Here is an 18896-nt window from a genome sequence, read left to right on the forward strand (position 1 = left end):
TTTATTTATATTTGCATCAAACAATCTCGTAGGAGTAAAATCCCAATGTTTGTGTATTTAATAACAAATATCTTTTGATTGCCGTATCGCCACAGTTTGGGATTCAGTATTGACAAATACTTTTTAAATTTTTTACTTAAAACTCTTGATTGCTTTCTTGTTTATTATTGCTTGATGTGATATAATATGATATGATATTTCAGATATATTTATTAAATTACCTTACATGTAAAATTAAATACAATTAGATGATATTCAAATAAAATCAAATAAAATAAAATAGAATAAAATCAATTCATTTCAATTCAATTATTCATTTCAATTCAATTTGATAATGAAACAATGCAAATTGTAAAAAAAGTGCTAGAAAAATATTACAGAAATATATTTATTTCTTGACCAAATATTGGAAAGTTGGGTAGGTTGGAGTGTATATCTATTGTGGAAAAATCCCAAATGTCCATTTCATTATGTTAAAGCTCAATAAATATATATAAATAAAAATCTGTGAGACACACACACAGCAGTCTTGAGTCAGAGATGCTGATCTAATGCATCCTTAAGGACTGACTCAGAAGGACAAGGGGAAAGATCTCTTCATCATTATGCCTCTGATTGTGAAGTATTGATTCTCTCCCCGTCTCTCTTCTATCACCTCTCATGTCCTGTGCAGGTGTCTCGCATTTGCTGCTGGGTGATGGGATCCTGTTGACTCATTCACCGCTGAAACCGCTGTTCATTCATAAGTGATTCCTCACAAAGACAATTCAAGTGATATGGTGAGAGAGAAAGGCACACCAGACGCATGAGAGATGCTCTGTGAGCGTGCATGTGTGTTTAATATGTGTCCATTTCTGAAGCTGTTCCTGTAACATCCGTGGTCATGAAAGCATACCTATCAAATACATCAGCCTTCATTCATTCTTCAGCTATCCTTCCATTCAAACAACGAAAGCTCTGGAGAGGGAGGGATTAGAGAGAGAGAGAGAGAGAGAGAGCATCCACTGCTGCAGATATCGGAGGGAGGTGGAGGAGAGAGTCAGAGCATCAGAGCTGCGGGAGGAGAAAGCGTGAGAGACGTACCGAGCGAGAGGGGGTGTGTGTCTCTTCGATTGCAGTAGTCTCTCTCTCACATTGAGAAGGTGTTTGTCCTGATCCATCTCATTATATACATCTCTCTCTCTATCTCACATACACTCTCCGCCGTGGTGCTGCGGATACACAGAGGCACGCTAAGGCATTAGGACGAAGGCACTACATCAGCGCGGTCTCAATATCATCGGTCGGCAGTGACAGTGATAACAACCTGGACCAGAGAGGACAACAACACAGGTATGACCACAGGCACAGATGATGTCATGTAATTCTAGATACAATGAAATTGTCAGGAAGGAGATTGTATATCGTCCATCTGATTTTGTGTCGTATTTCTTCCAGGCGACACGAAAGCCTCCATAATCTTGTTTTTACTTCTCCTGTCCCTCACGGGCATCACGCTGGGGTCCACAGAGTGTGCGGGCCGGCCAGAGGCCATGAAGTTGGTCCACAATGCAGAGAAACAAGCTTTCTCCTTTAAGAAGTGCTCTGCGTTTCAGTTTGTCAAGAGGAAGGTGAGTGCAAATCGGTTGCAGAAGTTAAAGCTTTGCATTGGAGTGTTGTGTGCAATGTTTTCGATGGTGAAATATTTCATTTATATGCAGAGACTATTAGTAAGCCATTTGTGGCTGATGCTGTGGCAGTCATAAAATATTTTGTTTGAGCATGAGGCACTTTGTTTGTTTTGTTTTGTTTTGTACAAATAAACCAGCCTGGAACAGCAACATTTCCTCAACCAATCGCATAAGCTGCATTATCTGGCACCGTCTGTTTGGCTGAAAAATTGGCAAAAAGGTTGTGTATTTATGGGAAGATGAATTTACGGCAAAATCCAAGAAGCCCATAATTGATATTTGCCATGGTTGAAATTTGAACACATCTCAAAATTTCAGTGCAGTGTTTGTTTTGTTTGTAAGCGACGAACTCGCGTGTGTGTGGTTTTGGTTGAAGTCCAGATTCCAGCATATCCAAACACACACACTTGTTTTCTTAGCAGATGGAGTGTCGGGGTGTGACTCGGTGAGAAGGTTTGGTTGGATTATTACGTATTTATGTGTGACTGAGTGAGACAGAAAGAATCTTCTGGAGCGCTAAGGTTGACGTTTGTTTTTTATTGTTTGGCTTGTAGTTTCATTATCCTGTGTGTGTCTGTACACAGTACACACACAGTGATTTATTCTGGTGAAGTCATCAGTTATCCTGCGTTTGGAGTGGCGTGTGTTTGAGTTTACTGAGGTGCTGTCGCCTCACTTTGATTCCTGTAAAGATGATTCACGCTGTCTGTCTGACAATCCACTTCATAACAATGACACTCTAAGATGGCTGGTGCACACAAAGTGAAGCATGCGAGGCAGAACGTGTCAAAAGAGAAGCGGCGAGATGAGACGATATAGAGAAAAGAGAACAGAACGAAGGGATAAGATGAAGACAGAGAAAAGGGGGAGGAGAGGGTCTTTGGAGAGTCTTAGACTACTGTTACACAGTCACAGTGACAATTCTGGTTGAAAAAACTTTGAAAATCCAATCAAAGTGCAGAGAAAGAGGGAGAGGGTGGAGAAGATGAGAGCGGTGAATTGTTGGGATTCGTGACTAGTGTCATTGTAGAGGAAGTGTTATCAATTATTTTGGGATTTTTTGTACCATTACCTCCCTTGTTGCTACAAAAGACCAAAGATTTAATCATGTAGAACTTTGAGATCTTGTGCGGCTGACACGCTGAAAGACATATGACCCCACAGCAGTGTATTTTATTCAATCCTACCGGTGTATGTAAGGTTTTATTAATTTGTTAATAATACTGACACAAGTATGTTGCTTGGAAATTCATTCATCAAATATGAAATTCGTTCCTGACTGTCTGAAACAGAATGATTCAAGGTGTTATTAAGTGACAGATCTATGATAGTCTATTTACATTCATTGTTGACTTTGTGGTATTTGGCCGCAACTAAGCTGCATCTCCCTAAAATATAAACTACAGATTAATGTTTTGTGTTTTGTTTTCAGGTGCGCAGGTGGATGAGAAATCCAAAGGTGAATGTTGAGAAAGTCCAGGCTAAAGGTTTCCTGTCTCCGTGTCCAAAATGTCAAGAAGGGCAAGATCTGTGGTACACGCACTTCCCAGCTCCTTATGGCTGCTCTCACTACAGTCCTGGAGGATGCTATCTGCCACACCCCCCCAGCCCTCTGTGTCAGCCCAGCGCCCCATGCACACCGTGCCAGCCGGACAAAAACAAGACATGCAAGGTCGGGAAACTCTGTGACTTTGGTTTTCTTTGAAACCAAGATCTTAAGTGTGCTATTAGTATACAATCTAATTTTTATGTATTTCTTCAAATTCAATTCTGGAAAAATGTATTTAAGGTTAACTACTGTTAAACTTAAAGCATACTTTAATATTTTTATATGTATATCAAGTACACATTTAAAAAACAGAAAGTGAGCCAATTTAGTCCCAAGGATTGAATTTGTATGCTAACAAGTATGCTAGTAGCAGTAAGCCTACTTATTACATACAGTAATTGAGTTTAATAATGTCTGAATATATACAAATACATTGAACTACAAAGCACTTGCAAATATTTTAATTTTTTGTTTTGTTACACAAAACTGTTTTTAAGTGACTTTTTAGCAGTGCTCGAATTGAACCAAGTCTTATGGGGTCCCCCCATAAGACCTCTTTTGGTGGGGGTCAGTCTCGCAATATACAATTTATATAAAATACACACTATATTTCAGCATATATTTTCAGAACTATATACTACTTTTTTAAAACAGGGCTACGTTTTTGGGCGGGTCGTTTCAAATATAAAGCGACATGAGGACTAGCCCATAAACAAACTTAATATAAATTATTGGGAATAATTAATTTACAAAATTTACAATATCCATAGCATGAATTTAATCACATTTGTCATTATCATTTTTTTGTCAAATAAAAACATCCAAGTGACCCCTAAGTCTATTTGTTAGCTCTTATGGGGGGTCCCGGATCCCCCCTTCAATTCGAGCAATGCTTTTTAGTATTAAACCAAATTTAAATTAATCACATGTTGATTTAAACTCCATTTTAGATCATTTTTTTGCCTGAAAAAAAAGAGATTATATAGAATTGACTTTTCAATAACTTAATGCAATGCTGGCCAGAAAAGAGATGTTTTATAGCTAGGATGTATATACCTTTATGGACAGCTTTCATGTGCCCTCACTGTATAATTACTTACAATCTTGCCTGTATAAGCCACTTCATCATTTATTCATGCATCTATCTATACATTCATCCATCCCGCAGGACTTACAAAAACACTCAAAGTAATATTTTTACCCGTTACGTCTGTTTATTCTGATCCCTCATTATGCATGCTTTTAATCTCAGCATTCCGGGAAGACACATAAAAGGCAGGGCGTGTTGTTCTCTCCATTTAGCAATGCTAAACAGCATCTTGAGCTGGCCTAGGGAGCTGAGACCTCTGTGTCTTGCTATCTCACTTTTGCCCTGATGATTGCTCCACCGCGTTGTCTGATGGGCTCTCGGGGGTTGTGATTATTAGAGAATCGGCTCAGAGGAACGAGTGTGTATTTCAGTCATGCCTACAGAGAGCGAGAGAGGGATCAAACAGGACCGTCTCTGCTTTCTGCATGCAGCTCCTGTGATGTTAGGATTTACTCCAATTGAATCATTTGGACGCTCAGGGATATGAGATTTTCTTAGCATTTTTTACTTTGTTTGTATGATGTTATTTGAGGGAGAGAATGTTAAGCCTCTGCTCTGATGTGGGTTGGATTGTGTTTATTGCTGATAACCTCTTGTCTAGTTATACTTTGCTTCACCACAAAGCGTTCTCAAATAATCAGCTGTATTATTCATGAATTTTGTGTAGAAGCAATATTGGGCGGCTTGTATACAAAGGTTAGGTATGGTTATAAATATATGCCCTTAAACTGAGGTTTCAAGATGAGTAGAGGAAATAGAGAGAGACTGAGAGAGAGAGAGAGAGAGAGAGAGAGAGAGAGATGACACATCATTTTGTGTGCAGTCTCTGTCCTGAGGGTGATGTTATGTAACATTTATCGGGTGAATATGATGGAAACAGACTGAATTCATTCACCAACCGATCCATATCTGAGTCTACTCACTCTCATCCTCTGCCTTCATCATCGCTGTCAGCTCCAGCATCCTTTCAATTATCACTGCTAAATTACAACTGGATGCTTTGAATTCTACAGCCCCTCCAAACCCTGACGACGCATCTATGTTGTATTTCACTCAGTTTGTTGTATCGAAGAAACACCATAAGGTTTTACAGGAAGAATCACCTGGAAAGGACCTTTATTCCTCAACCTGTGAAAATATGGAGTGCGACGGGGGTCGTTCTCGCGCCGTGTGTTGTTTGTGTGCGTGTGAAGCTAATGTGGCATGCAGAAAGATGCAAGGAGCAGGGGGGGGTGCCGATGACTCATCGCTCATGAGGTCTGCGGAGCACACAAATACACACACACGCAGTGAGAGTTTTTATAGCACCCGTTTTCATGGGGTTGAACGTAAAGTTTGATGGACCACATTGCATTCCACAGCAGATGAGGAGGGGGCTGCTTGAGTGTTATGGCCTGTAGCGAGATCTACTGTATGTGCTTGATAAATTGAAGTCTATGGACAATAATTATTGTCTATAAGGATGCTGTCATGGCAAAATACAACGCATCTGATTGGTTCGTACCATCTCCTATGTTTGAACTAATGAAGGTAGAGGATAAACTTAGTCGATATAAAGCATATACACACACTCACAAACATACTCATCTGTTGGAGAAAAAAATGACAAGTGAAATCTCAATTGATTCTCAAGCACATCGATGAGAAAATCTGGAGAGTTTTGGAGATCTGGGCAGTTATGTGAAAGTATCGTAAGACAATAAAATCTGCTCTCAAAAGTCAGAGATTTCAATATGAACGGAAATATTTTTTGAAATTAGATGATTATGTGTATTCTTTTGTTTTCATTTAAAATACATAAAACATACATTGAACTACACATAAATATGGACCTTTTTGACAAGCCTGTGATGATGTGTTGAACAGTCATCAGCATCTAAAAAACCCTCCAAAGTTATTTTATATAAAAAATCTATTTAAAAAACTATGACGACTTCGGTTACTGAGAAACCCGGAAACGTGAAAAAGGTCTGTTGGTTAAAATAATGAGTTTTTTTTTAATACATTTTGAAACTTTTTTTATGTTGTATTAAATGAAATATCAAATAATTTTAAATAACATATTGATTTAAAATACATTTTAAATTTATTTTTACTGCCTGTACAAAAGGCCTTATGGGATTGATCTGTAATTCTGTAAAAACTTCTCTCGCTCTTTTTCCCAAGAGCACTCGCTGCCTTAAAGGGGCAGATGCACAAAATAGCTTTTTAGCTAAAACATATTAAACTAGAGTTCAACATAAATTTCTCTTTAAAATAAAATAGAAAAGAAATAAAGAAATCAAATAATGAATTCACAAAATTAAGGTTACACAATGTTGGCCTAAGATGTGGTCGTTCTGTTGTTCTATTGACATTTATTAAGCCTATTAAGGAATTACAGAATACAATTTTAGACAGTGCTGTTACTTGAGAGCTCCTTGACATCTGAGTCATTGAGGATCAACTTTGAGACATAGATTTTTCCTCTTACAAAACACAACCACAAAAACTCTCTAACGCACTTCTCCCATGCTACGTCCAAAATCTAGGCCGTGTGTCATTAGTTCCATTAAAATCAAAGCTGTTTTAAAGTTTGCCACTGATATTTAAGAGTTTTGACTCCTCTTTTTTAAAGACAAGCAGATTTTCTTCACCCTGCTGAGCTGTCTTGGACTTTGCCTTTAATAGCAATCGTTTTCTCCAGCACAAAACAAAAACAACATTTCTTGCTTATATAAGTCAGTATAATTTTACAGCCTCCAGGCTATCGTATACCCATAGAGCACAACCTTTTTTTATCTGTTTGTTCACGCTTCTCATCTCTGGTATTGCGGGCCTTTGTCCCCTGTGAATCTCTGCTTTGGGTTAATGAGGCCAATGGTTACTAGGTTCTGAGAAACACACACATACCATCCATCCACATAGAACCACTCTCATGAAGACTTTATATTGCGTTTGGTGTCGCTTTCACAAAGACCAGTTTCAGGTTCTTTATCGCTGTATCGGGCCCCAGCGTCTTTCTGTGTTGCAGAACGGTGCTGTTGCATGCTAACTCTGGTGCTGTGCCAGTCAAAAGTTGGCTCACAGCCACGTTCTCTTTCACCTTCCTAGCTGGGACGGCGCTGTCAGCTGCGCAGAAGAGTTGTTTTAAGGGAGTTTGTGACCTTCACCTACTTTATACATTTACTGCTGTCGTGTTGAAGGAGGCAATATATTTACAGTAGACAATATGTTGGGAGTTTGGGATGTAATGTTTATGTTGTGGGAATGGAATTTAATGCCCCGGTTTAGAGCGAGTTTGCTGTTATTATTCTTACTAGATGCAAGGTGTCTGTGCGGTTTCTTTTGGAACGCAAAAAAATATATTTTGAGAAATGTCTCAGTGGTTTGTGTCCATACAATGGAAGTCAATGTTTTTTTGGTTACCAACATTCTACAAAATATCTTCTTTATTGTTCTGCAAAAGAAAGAAAATCATTTTCGACTCAACTTTTCATGACTGTTCGTTTTCGGGCAGACTGTCCTTTTAACAAACAAACATTTAAACACATTTATGTGACAACAAAAGTGAATTGTAACTTTTTTAGTACCCATTCATATAATATAACAAGAACCAAATCATATATATATAGATTCTGCTCACCTGTGCCAAACCTTATTATTGTGGGTGGTTGCCAGGGCATTTCTGTGTGCCTGCTATGGTACAAAGAGCAATATAAAAGCAATTTAGCAACTTCTGTAATAATACGTTGGATTGACTGGAGCTTGTTATTTGATTTCTTGAAAGATCTGGGAACATGGGAACTTCATGTAAGCTGACCCCCCACACCAAGGATGCTATTCTAATCTCTTCATAGAGAGTGAGATTTACTGTCCTTGGCAACGCACACACATACATAAACAGACACAAACACGCACGTAGGCTTTAAAAATGAATGGCTTTGTATTGACATGAAAATCTCTGGTAAACACTGTCTAGAAAACAATAAAATGACTGTGAACTGGCTTGCAAGAGAGATGCCCGCTCACACACTCTTAAGAGTTGAGAAGAGAAAGGAGAGAAGTTGCTGATTCATTATCTTAACATTTTTCTGTAAGTGCACTTACATAATCGCCAGCTTTTGATGTTGAAATATTTGGCACCGGTTGTGTGTCTGTGTGTGCATGCATGCGTGTGCTCAGGACGCTATAAGAAGAAGGTTGCTGCAATTCCAAGATCAGCTTTCTCTGGAATTTTCATTCCCTAAAGATCAAAGTGTGTGTGTGTGTGTGTGTGTTTGTCTGTCTTTTTATGATTATTGTAGACTACAGAATAAGCTTGAGTCTGTGCAATGATGTCATCGCTGACCCTTGAGCGTTTATGAGCAGAATTTCATTAACCCTGATGTTTGACCTTTAAACCCTGAGATGATTTACTTATTTCTCAGCTCTTTACAGTACTGGGAACTGCCCCAGCAGTCCTGAGAAAAGCATATGACTAAAAGTCACTAAAAAGAGGAAGCAAACGGTTTGATTTTATTTTTATGACGTAGGCTGACTCTATTGATGAGGTAGCGTGATTAAAAGGTAGCGGTTTAAGTTCTCAGCCGGTCGGATGTTGGTTCAAACCCCATGCTCACCTCTATTGTGTTTTTTAACAGGTAAGAAAATGGAAGATGCTTAGTAGACATCACAATGATAGCAAAGTGAAAGAGGCGGAGTCAGATGTGCATGTGATCTGTCCCTGGACAATGTCACCTCTACTAGGAAGCCCAGTGCTGCTGGAATGTTGCATCTGCAATGGTCCTTTCATCACTTATGGGAATGAAGAGGCATGGCAACCACGCCAACGCACACAGGTCAGCGCATAAAAACAGACGTCAACTGTCATACAAAACCAAACGTTGGACTGGATAACAAATATCAAACCAAGTGGCATTATTTCAAAGAATGTCACGAACACAAACCAAAGCAGCATATTTCACAAAAAGTTTGTTCGATTTATATCAACAGCATATACAAATATTACAGTGTAGGTTAACAATGTATTCTAATAATAGAATCTGACTTATTTTTAACTTTGTCTTCATTGGTTGTGGGCTAATCTTTCTATTTCCCTTTGAAGTGAAGTTGTGTTTGCTGTTTCGGGAAAACAGATCTGTGAAACAAACACATGGTTTGGGTTTGTAGTGTAGGTGCACGTGCAGAGATATTAATACTCCCGCTTCACGTAGTTGAGCATTCCATTAACTAAGTCTCTAGGGAAGTTACTAAAGCAGTGGATTAAGGTTATTACTCTTTCTCTAACACCCTCTGTTTTTCTTTCTCTCTTTCTCATCTCACACGTAAAAGCAGCACCTTGGGTGCAAAACTGTATGCCAGATGTCACATGCCTTCACTTTTGCTAGCTCTAGATTAATCCAGTCCGTCGGAAAGTCATCATTTAGCTGTGATGTGTGTGAGTTTGTGCCTGCGTGTGATAAAATAATGAGATTCTGAGAGTTTGAAATCCTTCCCGCTGACTCATTTCTTTCAGCAAGTAAATCTGGAGTGCGTTATTGAGGGAGCAAAGCACCACTTTTAATATTGTTATAAATGCAGTTACTTTAAAAAAAAAAAAACATTTGAAAACTAAAGAATAAGAATAGAATGGAACTGAGGTAGGAAACAGGAAGTGACATAATAACTTAAAAAATGAAAGTCCACATCAAACACAGACCGGGTCGTGACAATGGGTCAATAGAGAAATGCAATACTAACACAACAAAAGTGATTCATCTCAAACACATTGCACTTACGTACATTACTCTTTATTTTATTTTTACAGGCAATGGACCTCTACTACCATGGTGACCCTGAGTCTGATTATTGCTGTCCCTCTGACAACAGTAAGTGCTTCTGTCTTTTTTCTCCAGCAGTCTTTTCTTTCTATCTTTCTTTCATTCATTACTTTATTTCTATAGTAAATGTCTTATTAGTCATTGCTATTCTTTCTCATCCTGTTCGAGTTGTTTTTATCCCTCCCTCCCTCTTTCTTTCTTTTTGTGGGTATAAACGAAACTTGTAATCATCTTGAACCACAGGGGCTCATTGTTAAAACCTTAATAAGTATTTTGGGCCAGTGCTTCGAACAGCTGTCCTGGTAAAACCACTCCTCTCCTAAACAAATAAAAACATTGAATATAACCTGCTTGTTCTACAAACTTACAACACATATTTATTACACGTGCATTGTATTGGTTGAACAGCTCTCACATAATGTGGATGAGTGGAAGATTTCAAATAAAATTTCCTAAGCCTGAAGTGTCTGTACATTGCAATATCATGCAAAGGTTATAGTGATATGCTTATCTCAAAAATATGGTACATGGGAAAGTAAATAAATATAATCAATATAGTGCCTTTATCTTATTTACATAAGGTGATATTTCCTACGTTTTCATAGCTCTTTTAACACTGAACCCCGGTCTGAGATATCACACAAAGTTGAAATCGTGTTAGAGTCCGTTTTTCAAGTTTCTTGACACATTTTAAAAAGCATGTCACAAAAAATAATATCATTTGAAAACTTACTCTGTTTCTGAAACTGTTTTCCTTCTTGTCTGATGTCATATAACGTTTTATTAACACTGACTATAGCAGCACCGGCTTTTGATTAATAAAAGACAGATTTAATAACCACCTCAGTAATTTCTTCAAATCTTGAAGAATCTTTCAAAACTATTCATGTTAACATTAACAGCTATTTTACAACAGTTGGCGTTATGTAATCAAAGTTGGAGCAATATTTGACTTTAACAACACATTTCCAAATGAACCATTTCTCTTGCGATACAGCAAAAGGCCTTGGAGGGTGAACTTGACCTTCAGCCTCCATTTGCTGGTTCATAGACTCCTTAAATGGTGACATCAGGGGGGTTAAAGTTGTCCTCTCTACAGTACCTTTAACATCAGAAGAATCTCTCTGTTTCACAAAAGTTTCTTTAGATTATCAAAAAGTAAGAAAGAAATGGTTAATAAAAGAAAAGTCAACTCTTTGGGAAAACAAAACCGGTTCTTCTATGAGATCACTGAGAAGAACCTTTGGAAGCAGAGTGAAGGTGTGGTTGTGTTCTGGTGGGAACAACCACCTTTTAAAATCAAATCAGTTTTCAGTAGATAAGTCACGACCCACCCTACATTTTGTTTCTCATTATAAATGTTCTTTCACTTAAAATTACATAACAGTATAATAGCTTGCTGTAAGATTTAGAAATCTTGTATATGTGTCATGCAGTACAACTCTATGAGTGTAAAATAAGCTTCAGTTGTGGTGCATCTTTAATGTGTGTATTTGTTTGTGTACGTTGTTTGAATCGTTACTCATCCACTAACTTTTTGTGTAAATGATCTCATAAAAGTTATTTTTGGTTGAAGAAAGGTCTGTTGTGATGTATTTATCTTGTTGTGATGAAACTTTATCTTAAGAGGGTCATCAGGTTTACATGTGTGCACGAATGTGTTTGTCTGAGGGAAAATGCATAATGCTGCTAACCTGCATATGATCCAAAACAACATTAGTATGCATTGTGTTTGGGTGCTGTATTCAGTGGTCAGACAGACCTAAAGAGGATTACATTTGACGTAATCCTGACCTCAAACATAAATAAACAAAGTGTTTGGAAGCTTAAGACAGATGCCATGTTGATCTCGGTGTGCTCTTCAGCTTTTTACACTTCCTTCTTACCCAAAGAATGACAGGCAGAGAGGCGAGAATCTGAATGAGAGGAGCACAAGAAGATTTAGAAGTGGGAGAGAATTAAAGGTCTGAGAAATGATCTGACAGCTGGAAGTTATTATGTTTGTAAACCTGTTGTGTGAAAAATGGAGAACTACACAAATAATATGCTGCTGAATGACAGGAGAGAGGACCACTAACCACTATATTTCATGTCAAAACAAAATGTTTTAAAAGTATGACAAAGAACATGGAGAAGCCTGAGGGAAGAAAAATTATATAGTAGCCTAACTTCTCGTCTGCATATATATGAAGATATATATATATTTTTTAAGATAATGCTTAAGAGTGTCTGTAGCTGTATATTTTTTTGCCCTTTTTTAAATTCTCATCCTACACGAATGCTAATGTGTATTGATTGTGTATTATAGTTTTGAACCGTTCATAATGGGATCAAACACGAGTTCTCAAATGAAGAAGAAAATACAAAAAAAAGTTCCAGTATCCAGCACTTTCCTTAAAGCATATAGACTACTGTATAATGCATTATAAATATAAATGTAAAGTTTAATTTATGCCTTGTAATGCATCTTATAATGCATTGTAATGTCTCAATAATAATTGTGTTAATACATTCAGTGCCGGCCCTCTCTATAAGCGAACTAAGCGGCTGCTAAGGGCCTCGCCGCTACTAGGGGGCCCCCAAGAGCACATGAAATTACAGCTTTTTTGTGATATATTCACAAAACACATCCATTTTCTCACGTAGGGCTGTACCAACTATTTTTTCTGTTTTGTGTGTCAAAATTACGTTAAAGAATAAATCATCCTCCAGACTTGTGTGTCTTTAAAATGGGTTTTTTAGGTTGTGGTTAAATTAATTTGTAAAATGAAATCTTTGAGCAATAAAGTCCACAAGCTTTGTACGGTCTGTTCTCAAAATTCAAAGGGACAGTTCACCTAAAATTGTAAGTAATGAAATTATCAAATGTTTTGACAATCACAATACACGTAATGCAAGGTTCATGTGTTGTCGTTTTTATCATATTATACATCGCAAACACATCTAACTAATCAAATTGGGTGTGTTAGGTCTAAACTGTGTGCAAATAATCAAACACTGATAATATAGACTGTATTGGGGCCCAAATAATATTCTGCCTAGGGCCCCTTAAAGGCTTGAACCGGCCCTGAATACATTATAACACATATCAGTTCATTTGGATTTGTATCTGGTATAAATCTGTACAACAACATTTAATGTATTAAACACACATGGATAATTATAAATCGTTACCGAATAGTTTCGTGTTAGTTTGAAATCATTTGCATTCTCTATTGTTGTAAGCATTGCTGAGCATATATACTCAAATAAAGTGCTGTTAAGTGCGGTAACTTTCCTTCGCTCCGGCTGTCGGTTTTATTGAAGTCAACGACATTGAAACAGTGTCACTGTTGGAGGTCTCGGGTAGCTCCGCCCCTCAGATATCCGGTGTTAGACCAGCAGGGATGGAAAACGGCAGAAAAACTCTTTCAGCTCCATACTTCCTCATCGACCGGGTCTGCCGCACTTCTCTTTCATTACTTTCATTACTGACCCTATGAAAGACAAGACTTCACCATTTACGTGTAAGTGAACTTGTTGAATCTCACCGTATAACTCGGAAGGTTTGTGTTCGGGATCTGTTTTTGAATGATGTTTGATGGTGGTCTCCTCATAGTAACTGGACAGTGTGTTAATAAACCCTTGTGCCAGGACATGCGTGGGCAAATGTTACCGGGTTTCAACTCCACCGTTTAATCTGTTTATTCACACTGATAAGAGCTTAAAGTTTATGGAACTCTTGTTTCGGCTCAATAAAGAGGGCGCAAGGGTACGGCATGAGAAGCACTGCACAATAGAAAGGTTTGACTTATGCTTTTTCTCAATAATTTAAATTACATTAATGGAATAAACCTCAGTTATATGTTTTAAAATATATATAATATACGCTGTGAATTGTACGTAACTCTGAGCGTGACTGTGGTTTAAACTTTATCTAAATGAATCACATCCACTTATTTTGTGCACTCTTCATTGGGTTATTACAAAAACGTGTTTTCAATACCAGCTGTATTTGTGTATTTGCTAACACGGACACTAAAAGAGAAAGATTGTTTATCACGCGTGCATGATGCATCTTTACTTGATAGTTTTCGTTTCTATTTAGTTGGTAACTTGTGACTCATGTTTTGTTGTTAAGCTTCATGCGCTCGTGAGTCAGTTCAGAATTCATCATGTAACGTTAATCTCAGAAAGATGCTTTCAAGAATTGTACCTTGAACTTAAAACAGTGTTTGACTTTATGAGTCTTTAAGAGAATTAACTTTCTGAAATGTTATCGTAATCTAAAGAGCATTAGTTCTGAATTAGTTTGCTGGGGCTTTGCATAACTGTCGCAAACGAGGACATTACATGTAAATTTTCCGACATTTCTTGTCCTAAATGACAAGGAAGGAAGGAGTTCAGGAAAAAATGCTTGAATTAAGTTCCTAGATGTGTCAGCTTTTAAAGTCACCGGTCAGTACTTTTCCAGTGAGGACTGAAGTTTGGCTCGAGTCCTGATGCTTTTGTCTCGCTGTCTTGCGTCACGAGGGTTCAAGCGGAGCTTTGGAGAGACGCCACGGAGAGAACCTAAGAATCAATGAATGATGTGCGCTCGTGGATGGCTGTGGCTGTTTTTGGATGCGTTTACCCGTTTGAATGAGTGAAGGGGTTTTCCTGCTTTATCTTGCTATGAGTAAACTGTACTGATAAAGCTTCCTCCCCTCAAGTCATTTGCTGAACATTTTGATGGTACATACAGTACGTGTAGTTCTGCTCTGCTTGCTGGATCATTGAAAATCTTGTTTTCAATTTTAAGAGCAAAGTTTGAGGTGTGACGCGCTCACAGACGTCACTGCTGACTGTGAACTCGAGACTGTCAAATACTCCGATTACGCCCCCCTCAAGGCAAGGCTGCGCGTTGTGGCACGCCCCTCGGCTAGGCCACGTCTCTTAGCGGAACGCGCCTCTAGACTCCTCCTCCGGACTGTTTAATAGTTGGAACAGAAGCGCTCGGAGTTCAGAAGCGCGTTTCGGTTTCGACCTCACAGTGGAAAACTACAGCAATGACCATACAAACGGAGACCGATCTGACCTACTCTAAAACAAGAGGACTAGTCGCTAATCTCAGTGGTAGGCTTTGATTTTAAATGAATGGAGGCACTCGAGCCAACGTCAGTGAAGAGGAAGAATATTAAGTGATGGTTCTTTTAACAGAGTTTTCTTTCTCTTTCACGTGCAGCGTTTATGAAACAGAGAAAGATGGGACTGAACGACTTCATACAGAAACTTTCCGCCAGCTCTTATGCATGCAAGCAGTAAGTTGATGTCTCTTTATTTTATTTATATATTTTGTTAGGGCATGAAGTATGGTAGAATGATATTTATGCTATTACCTAAATACCATGTATAATTTAAAACACTCTGGCATTAGCATCTGACTTTATTAAAGTATCATGGTACATCCATAATGCATTTTATTAGAGAATAGAAAGTATAAAAATGTCTTATCTAAACGTTTTCCAAATACGTGCATGATTAATACATTCACATTTTAATGACCGTCAACGTGTGATCTTTTCTTGCTGTAGTCCTGAGGTTCAGTCCATCTTGAACTTAACACCTCCACAAGATGCCGAGCTGATGAACAGCAACCCTTCCCCACCGGTAAATATTTGCGCATTTGTGTGCGTTATAAATGTTAACAGTGATTTACATAAGAGCCAGATTTGACTTAACATCTCTGTTTCTTCTCCAGCCAAGCCCCTCTCAACAGATAAACCTCGGTCCCTCATCCAACCCCACCGCCAAACCGTCGGACTTCGACTTCCTCAAGGTCATCGGAAAAGGCAGCTTTGGCAAAGTCCTGCTGGCCCGACACCGGAGCGATGAGCTGTTCTATGCCGTTAAGGTTCTGCAAAAGAAGGCTATCCTGAAGAAGAAAGAGGTAACTACTGCCGACTCTAATTCACATCACATGTGCTTCAAGCCCTATCCTATGACCTATAACCTTTCACCTTTCCTTCTCTGATGTTCAGGAGAAACACATCATGTCCGAGCGAAACGTGTTACTGAAGAATGTAAAGCATCCTTTCTTGGTGGGCCTGCATTACTCCTTCCAGACGGCTGATAAACTCTACTTCGTACTGGACTACATCAACGGCGGAGAGGTGTGTGATTTCATTCTCGTTGTGTGTCAAATGTGTTCACGGAGCATTGGCTTAGCAACGCCAAGGTTGTTTACATTCGGACTGGAAAATCCAAACACGCGCTGCAGGAAGAAGAATCGAGTGGGAGGAAAGATGGGAAGACGAGAGAGTGATTAAAAAATAGAATTGTAAACTTTGTAGGAGACAGTGAGGTAGATGCAGACAGAAAAAGGAAATCCTGTCATGAGGAGCGGCTGGGCTCCGAATAGGAAACTCTCCTCAGGAAACGCTTGGGAGGGGAAAGTCTGTGCGAGGGGAGCCAGATTTAGCAGCTGTGGAAGTTTAGGCTCAGTTTAACCGAGATGTCTCTTCGGGTCGGGGCAGTACATTCTCATTTCCTTCCATTGTTTGGTGTCGAAGGGTCCAGAAAGCCTTGATTCATTATGTCATGCGGGATACGGAGCTCATGATCTGTTTTCTTTGTCTCTTTCTGTAGCTGTTTTATCACTTGCAAAGGGAGAGATGTTTTCTGGAGCCGCGTGCACGGTTCTACGCTGCTGAGATCGCGAGCGCTTTGGGGTACTTGCACTCGCTGAACATTGTGTACCGAGACTTGAAGCCGGAGAACATTCTGTTGGATACGCAAGGACACATCATCCTCACCGACTTCGGCCTGTGCAAGGAGAACATAGAACCTAATGGAACGACATCTACGTTTTGCGGAACACCGGAGGTTAGCCCTTTGCTACATTTGATAGAATCTAGTATATCGGTGTGGTCTTTGAAGTCAATAAACTCAATGTTTCTCTGTCGATCTTCCAGTATTTGGCACCTGAGGTGTTGCATAAGCAGCCGTATGACAGGACGGTGGACTGGTGGTGCTTGGGTGCAGTGCTGTATGAAATGTTATATGGCCTGGTGAGTTGGCAAGAATTTTCTTTGCATTACTAAATGCTGATTTACACAATCTCGATAAGTGACGTTTTGCGGTCGTTCCACAGCCTCCCTTCTACAGCCGCAACACAGCAGAAATGTACGATAATATCTTGAACAAGCCGCTGCAGCTCAAACCCAACATATCAAACGCTGCAAGACATCTGCTGGAGGGTCTGCTCCAGAAAGACCGCACCAAGAGACTGGGCTTCACGGATGACTTTGTAAGTGTGTTTTTCATATTTGACGTTTATATTGGTTTGCCTTTTCTCAGCCTTGTATCTAAAACATATTTCTTTTTCACATGTAGACTGAGATCAAGAATCACATGTTCTTTTCTCCAATAAACTGGGATGACCTGAACGCCAAGAAGCTCACGCCTCCTTTCAACCCTAACGTGGTACGTTCCATCACGCTTCTTAGTTGAACTCCATTTATCGCACCACATATGAGAGATGATAAGAACAAGTCATGCTGGCTTATATGAGAGGCGCATTTTATACTCCAGTGATGTAATTTTGACGCTTTTTTTGTTTCAGACTGGACCTAATGACTTGCGGCACTTTGACCCCGAGTTCACCGATGAACCGGTGCCAAATTCCATCGGCTGTTCTCCAGACAGCGCTCTGGTCACGTCCAGCATCACAGGGGCGACCGAGGCCTTCCTGGGTTTCTCTTACGCTCCCGCCATGGATTCCTACCTGTAGCGCCCATCGACGCATCTCATAGACTTAATACCTGTAGCTCATTACCATGGAAACCCTGTCCCATGGAATCTCACATGTAGTGCATCACTATGAGAAAGAAAACCCAGTCTCATTTTAACCCGTCCCCAGGAGGGGGCATTTGCACACGGCGTACGGCAGCTCGAAGCGCCTTTGTTAAAAAGGCTTGAGTTTTACACGTATTACAACAAAAGACTCATCTGCATCGTCCGCATCCAACTGCACGATTTCTCCTCCGCTTTCACTCCAAGTTGTATCAGACTGACAGAAGGTGAAAGATAGAGGGAGAAGATTGATGCTGATGGACTTTTATTATATATTTTTGGCCATCTTACTTTTATAGAAATATGGATGAGTGCGAGATGTTTTGGATGGGTGCGTGTGTTCATCTTAACACCCTTGGTTTCATTTTTCTTTCTAAATCATGCGATCTGGCAGGTCAGTCAGATATAAATATAGTCGTAATGACGCTAAAACCACTGAAATATATCAGCATCTGATGTTAATGTGATTTATCGGTTATGCATCTGGGATCAAAGTTGCACATTTCGTTTTTCATTAACGTTTTAATTTAAAGAGCACTTCCCTAGTTTTTTGTTGTTGTTCTTTTGACTCGAGTGGGAGGTGCTTGAGGCGGGATCTGCTGCTACTGTGTGTAGATAAGCAGCTGGACCAACGAATCAGACGCCTCTGTCTCACCTTAGTCTTCCAGCCTCCTAGGATGGACTGATATGTTCAAGCATCATTCCATTGAATAAGACTGTATTGCTATTTAAGTTCGTTTGTATATTTTATGTGTATGTATTAGTTTTAATGTATATGGAACAAAAAGGTATGCTTATATGTAACAATACATGTACTGTAAAGTTGTCAAATGTTTCAATTATGTGACCTTGTTTGGTTCGCAATAAAACTTTGGTTATTTTCCCCAAACAACCTTTGTGTCTTTTGATCTGAAGAAATTATATAGTTATGAAAGGTACAGCAGCGTATATACACTATGTAGGGCATGTTGCTA

General features: G+C 39.2%; 1 protein-coding gene across 6 annotated transcripts; it reads left to right on the forward strand.

Moving 5' to 3' along the window:
- Positions 1-1077: 1077 nt before the first annotated feature.
- On the forward strand, positions 1078-18814 carry sgk1 (serum/glucocorticoid regulated kinase 1). 6 transcript variants are annotated; one of them, XM_056732647.1, is made up of 14 exons: positions 1078-1332; positions 1438-1610; positions 3103-3342; positions 8932-9129; positions 10098-10158; positions 15314-15389; positions 15663-15738; positions 15830-16018; positions 16110-16241; positions 16717-16953; positions 17043-17138; positions 17222-17377; positions 17464-17553; positions 17693-18814. In XM_056732647.1, the coding sequence occupies exons 2-14, from the start codon at positions 1533-1535 to the stop codon at positions 17858-17860; spliced, it is 1797 nt and encodes a 598-aa protein (XP_056588625.1). In that variant the 5' UTR covers positions 1078-1332; positions 1438-1532; the 3' UTR covers positions 17861-18814. The 6 variants fall into 6 exon arrangements, with proteins under 6 accessions (XP_056588625.1, XP_056588626.1, XP_056588627.1 ...); XM_056732648.1 differs by lacking the exon at positions 8932-9129 and having other exon boundaries at positions 1081-1332; XM_056732649.1 differs by lacking the exons at positions 1078-1332; positions 1438-1610 and having other exon boundaries at positions 3263-3342; positions 9038-9129.
- Positions 18815-18896: the final 82 nt, after the last annotated feature.

This window comes from Triplophysa dalaica, chromosome 20, assembly GCF_015846415.1.
Source record: "Triplophysa dalaica isolate WHDGS20190420 chromosome 20, ASM1584641v1, whole genome shotgun sequence".
NCBI lineage: Eukaryota > Metazoa > Chordata > Actinopteri > Cypriniformes > Nemacheilidae > Triplophysa > Triplophysa dalaica.

What these genes read in the sequence shown, in the direction of transcription:
- sgk1 (XM_056732647.1), top strand. Translation starts at nt 1,533, where the DNA reads ATGAAGTTGGTCCACAATGCAGAGAAACAAGCTTTCTCCTTTAAGAAG. An exon ending in ACAGCAACCCTTCCCCACCG is followed by an intron (nt 15,739 to 15,829) that starts GTAAATATTTGC and finishes TTTCTTCTCCAG; the next exon opens with CCAAGCCCCTCTCAACAGAT. An exon ending in TGGGCTTCACGGATGACTTT is followed by an intron (nt 17,378 to 17,463) that starts GTAAGTGTGTTT and finishes TTTCACATGTAG; the next exon opens with ACTGAGATCAAGAATCACAT.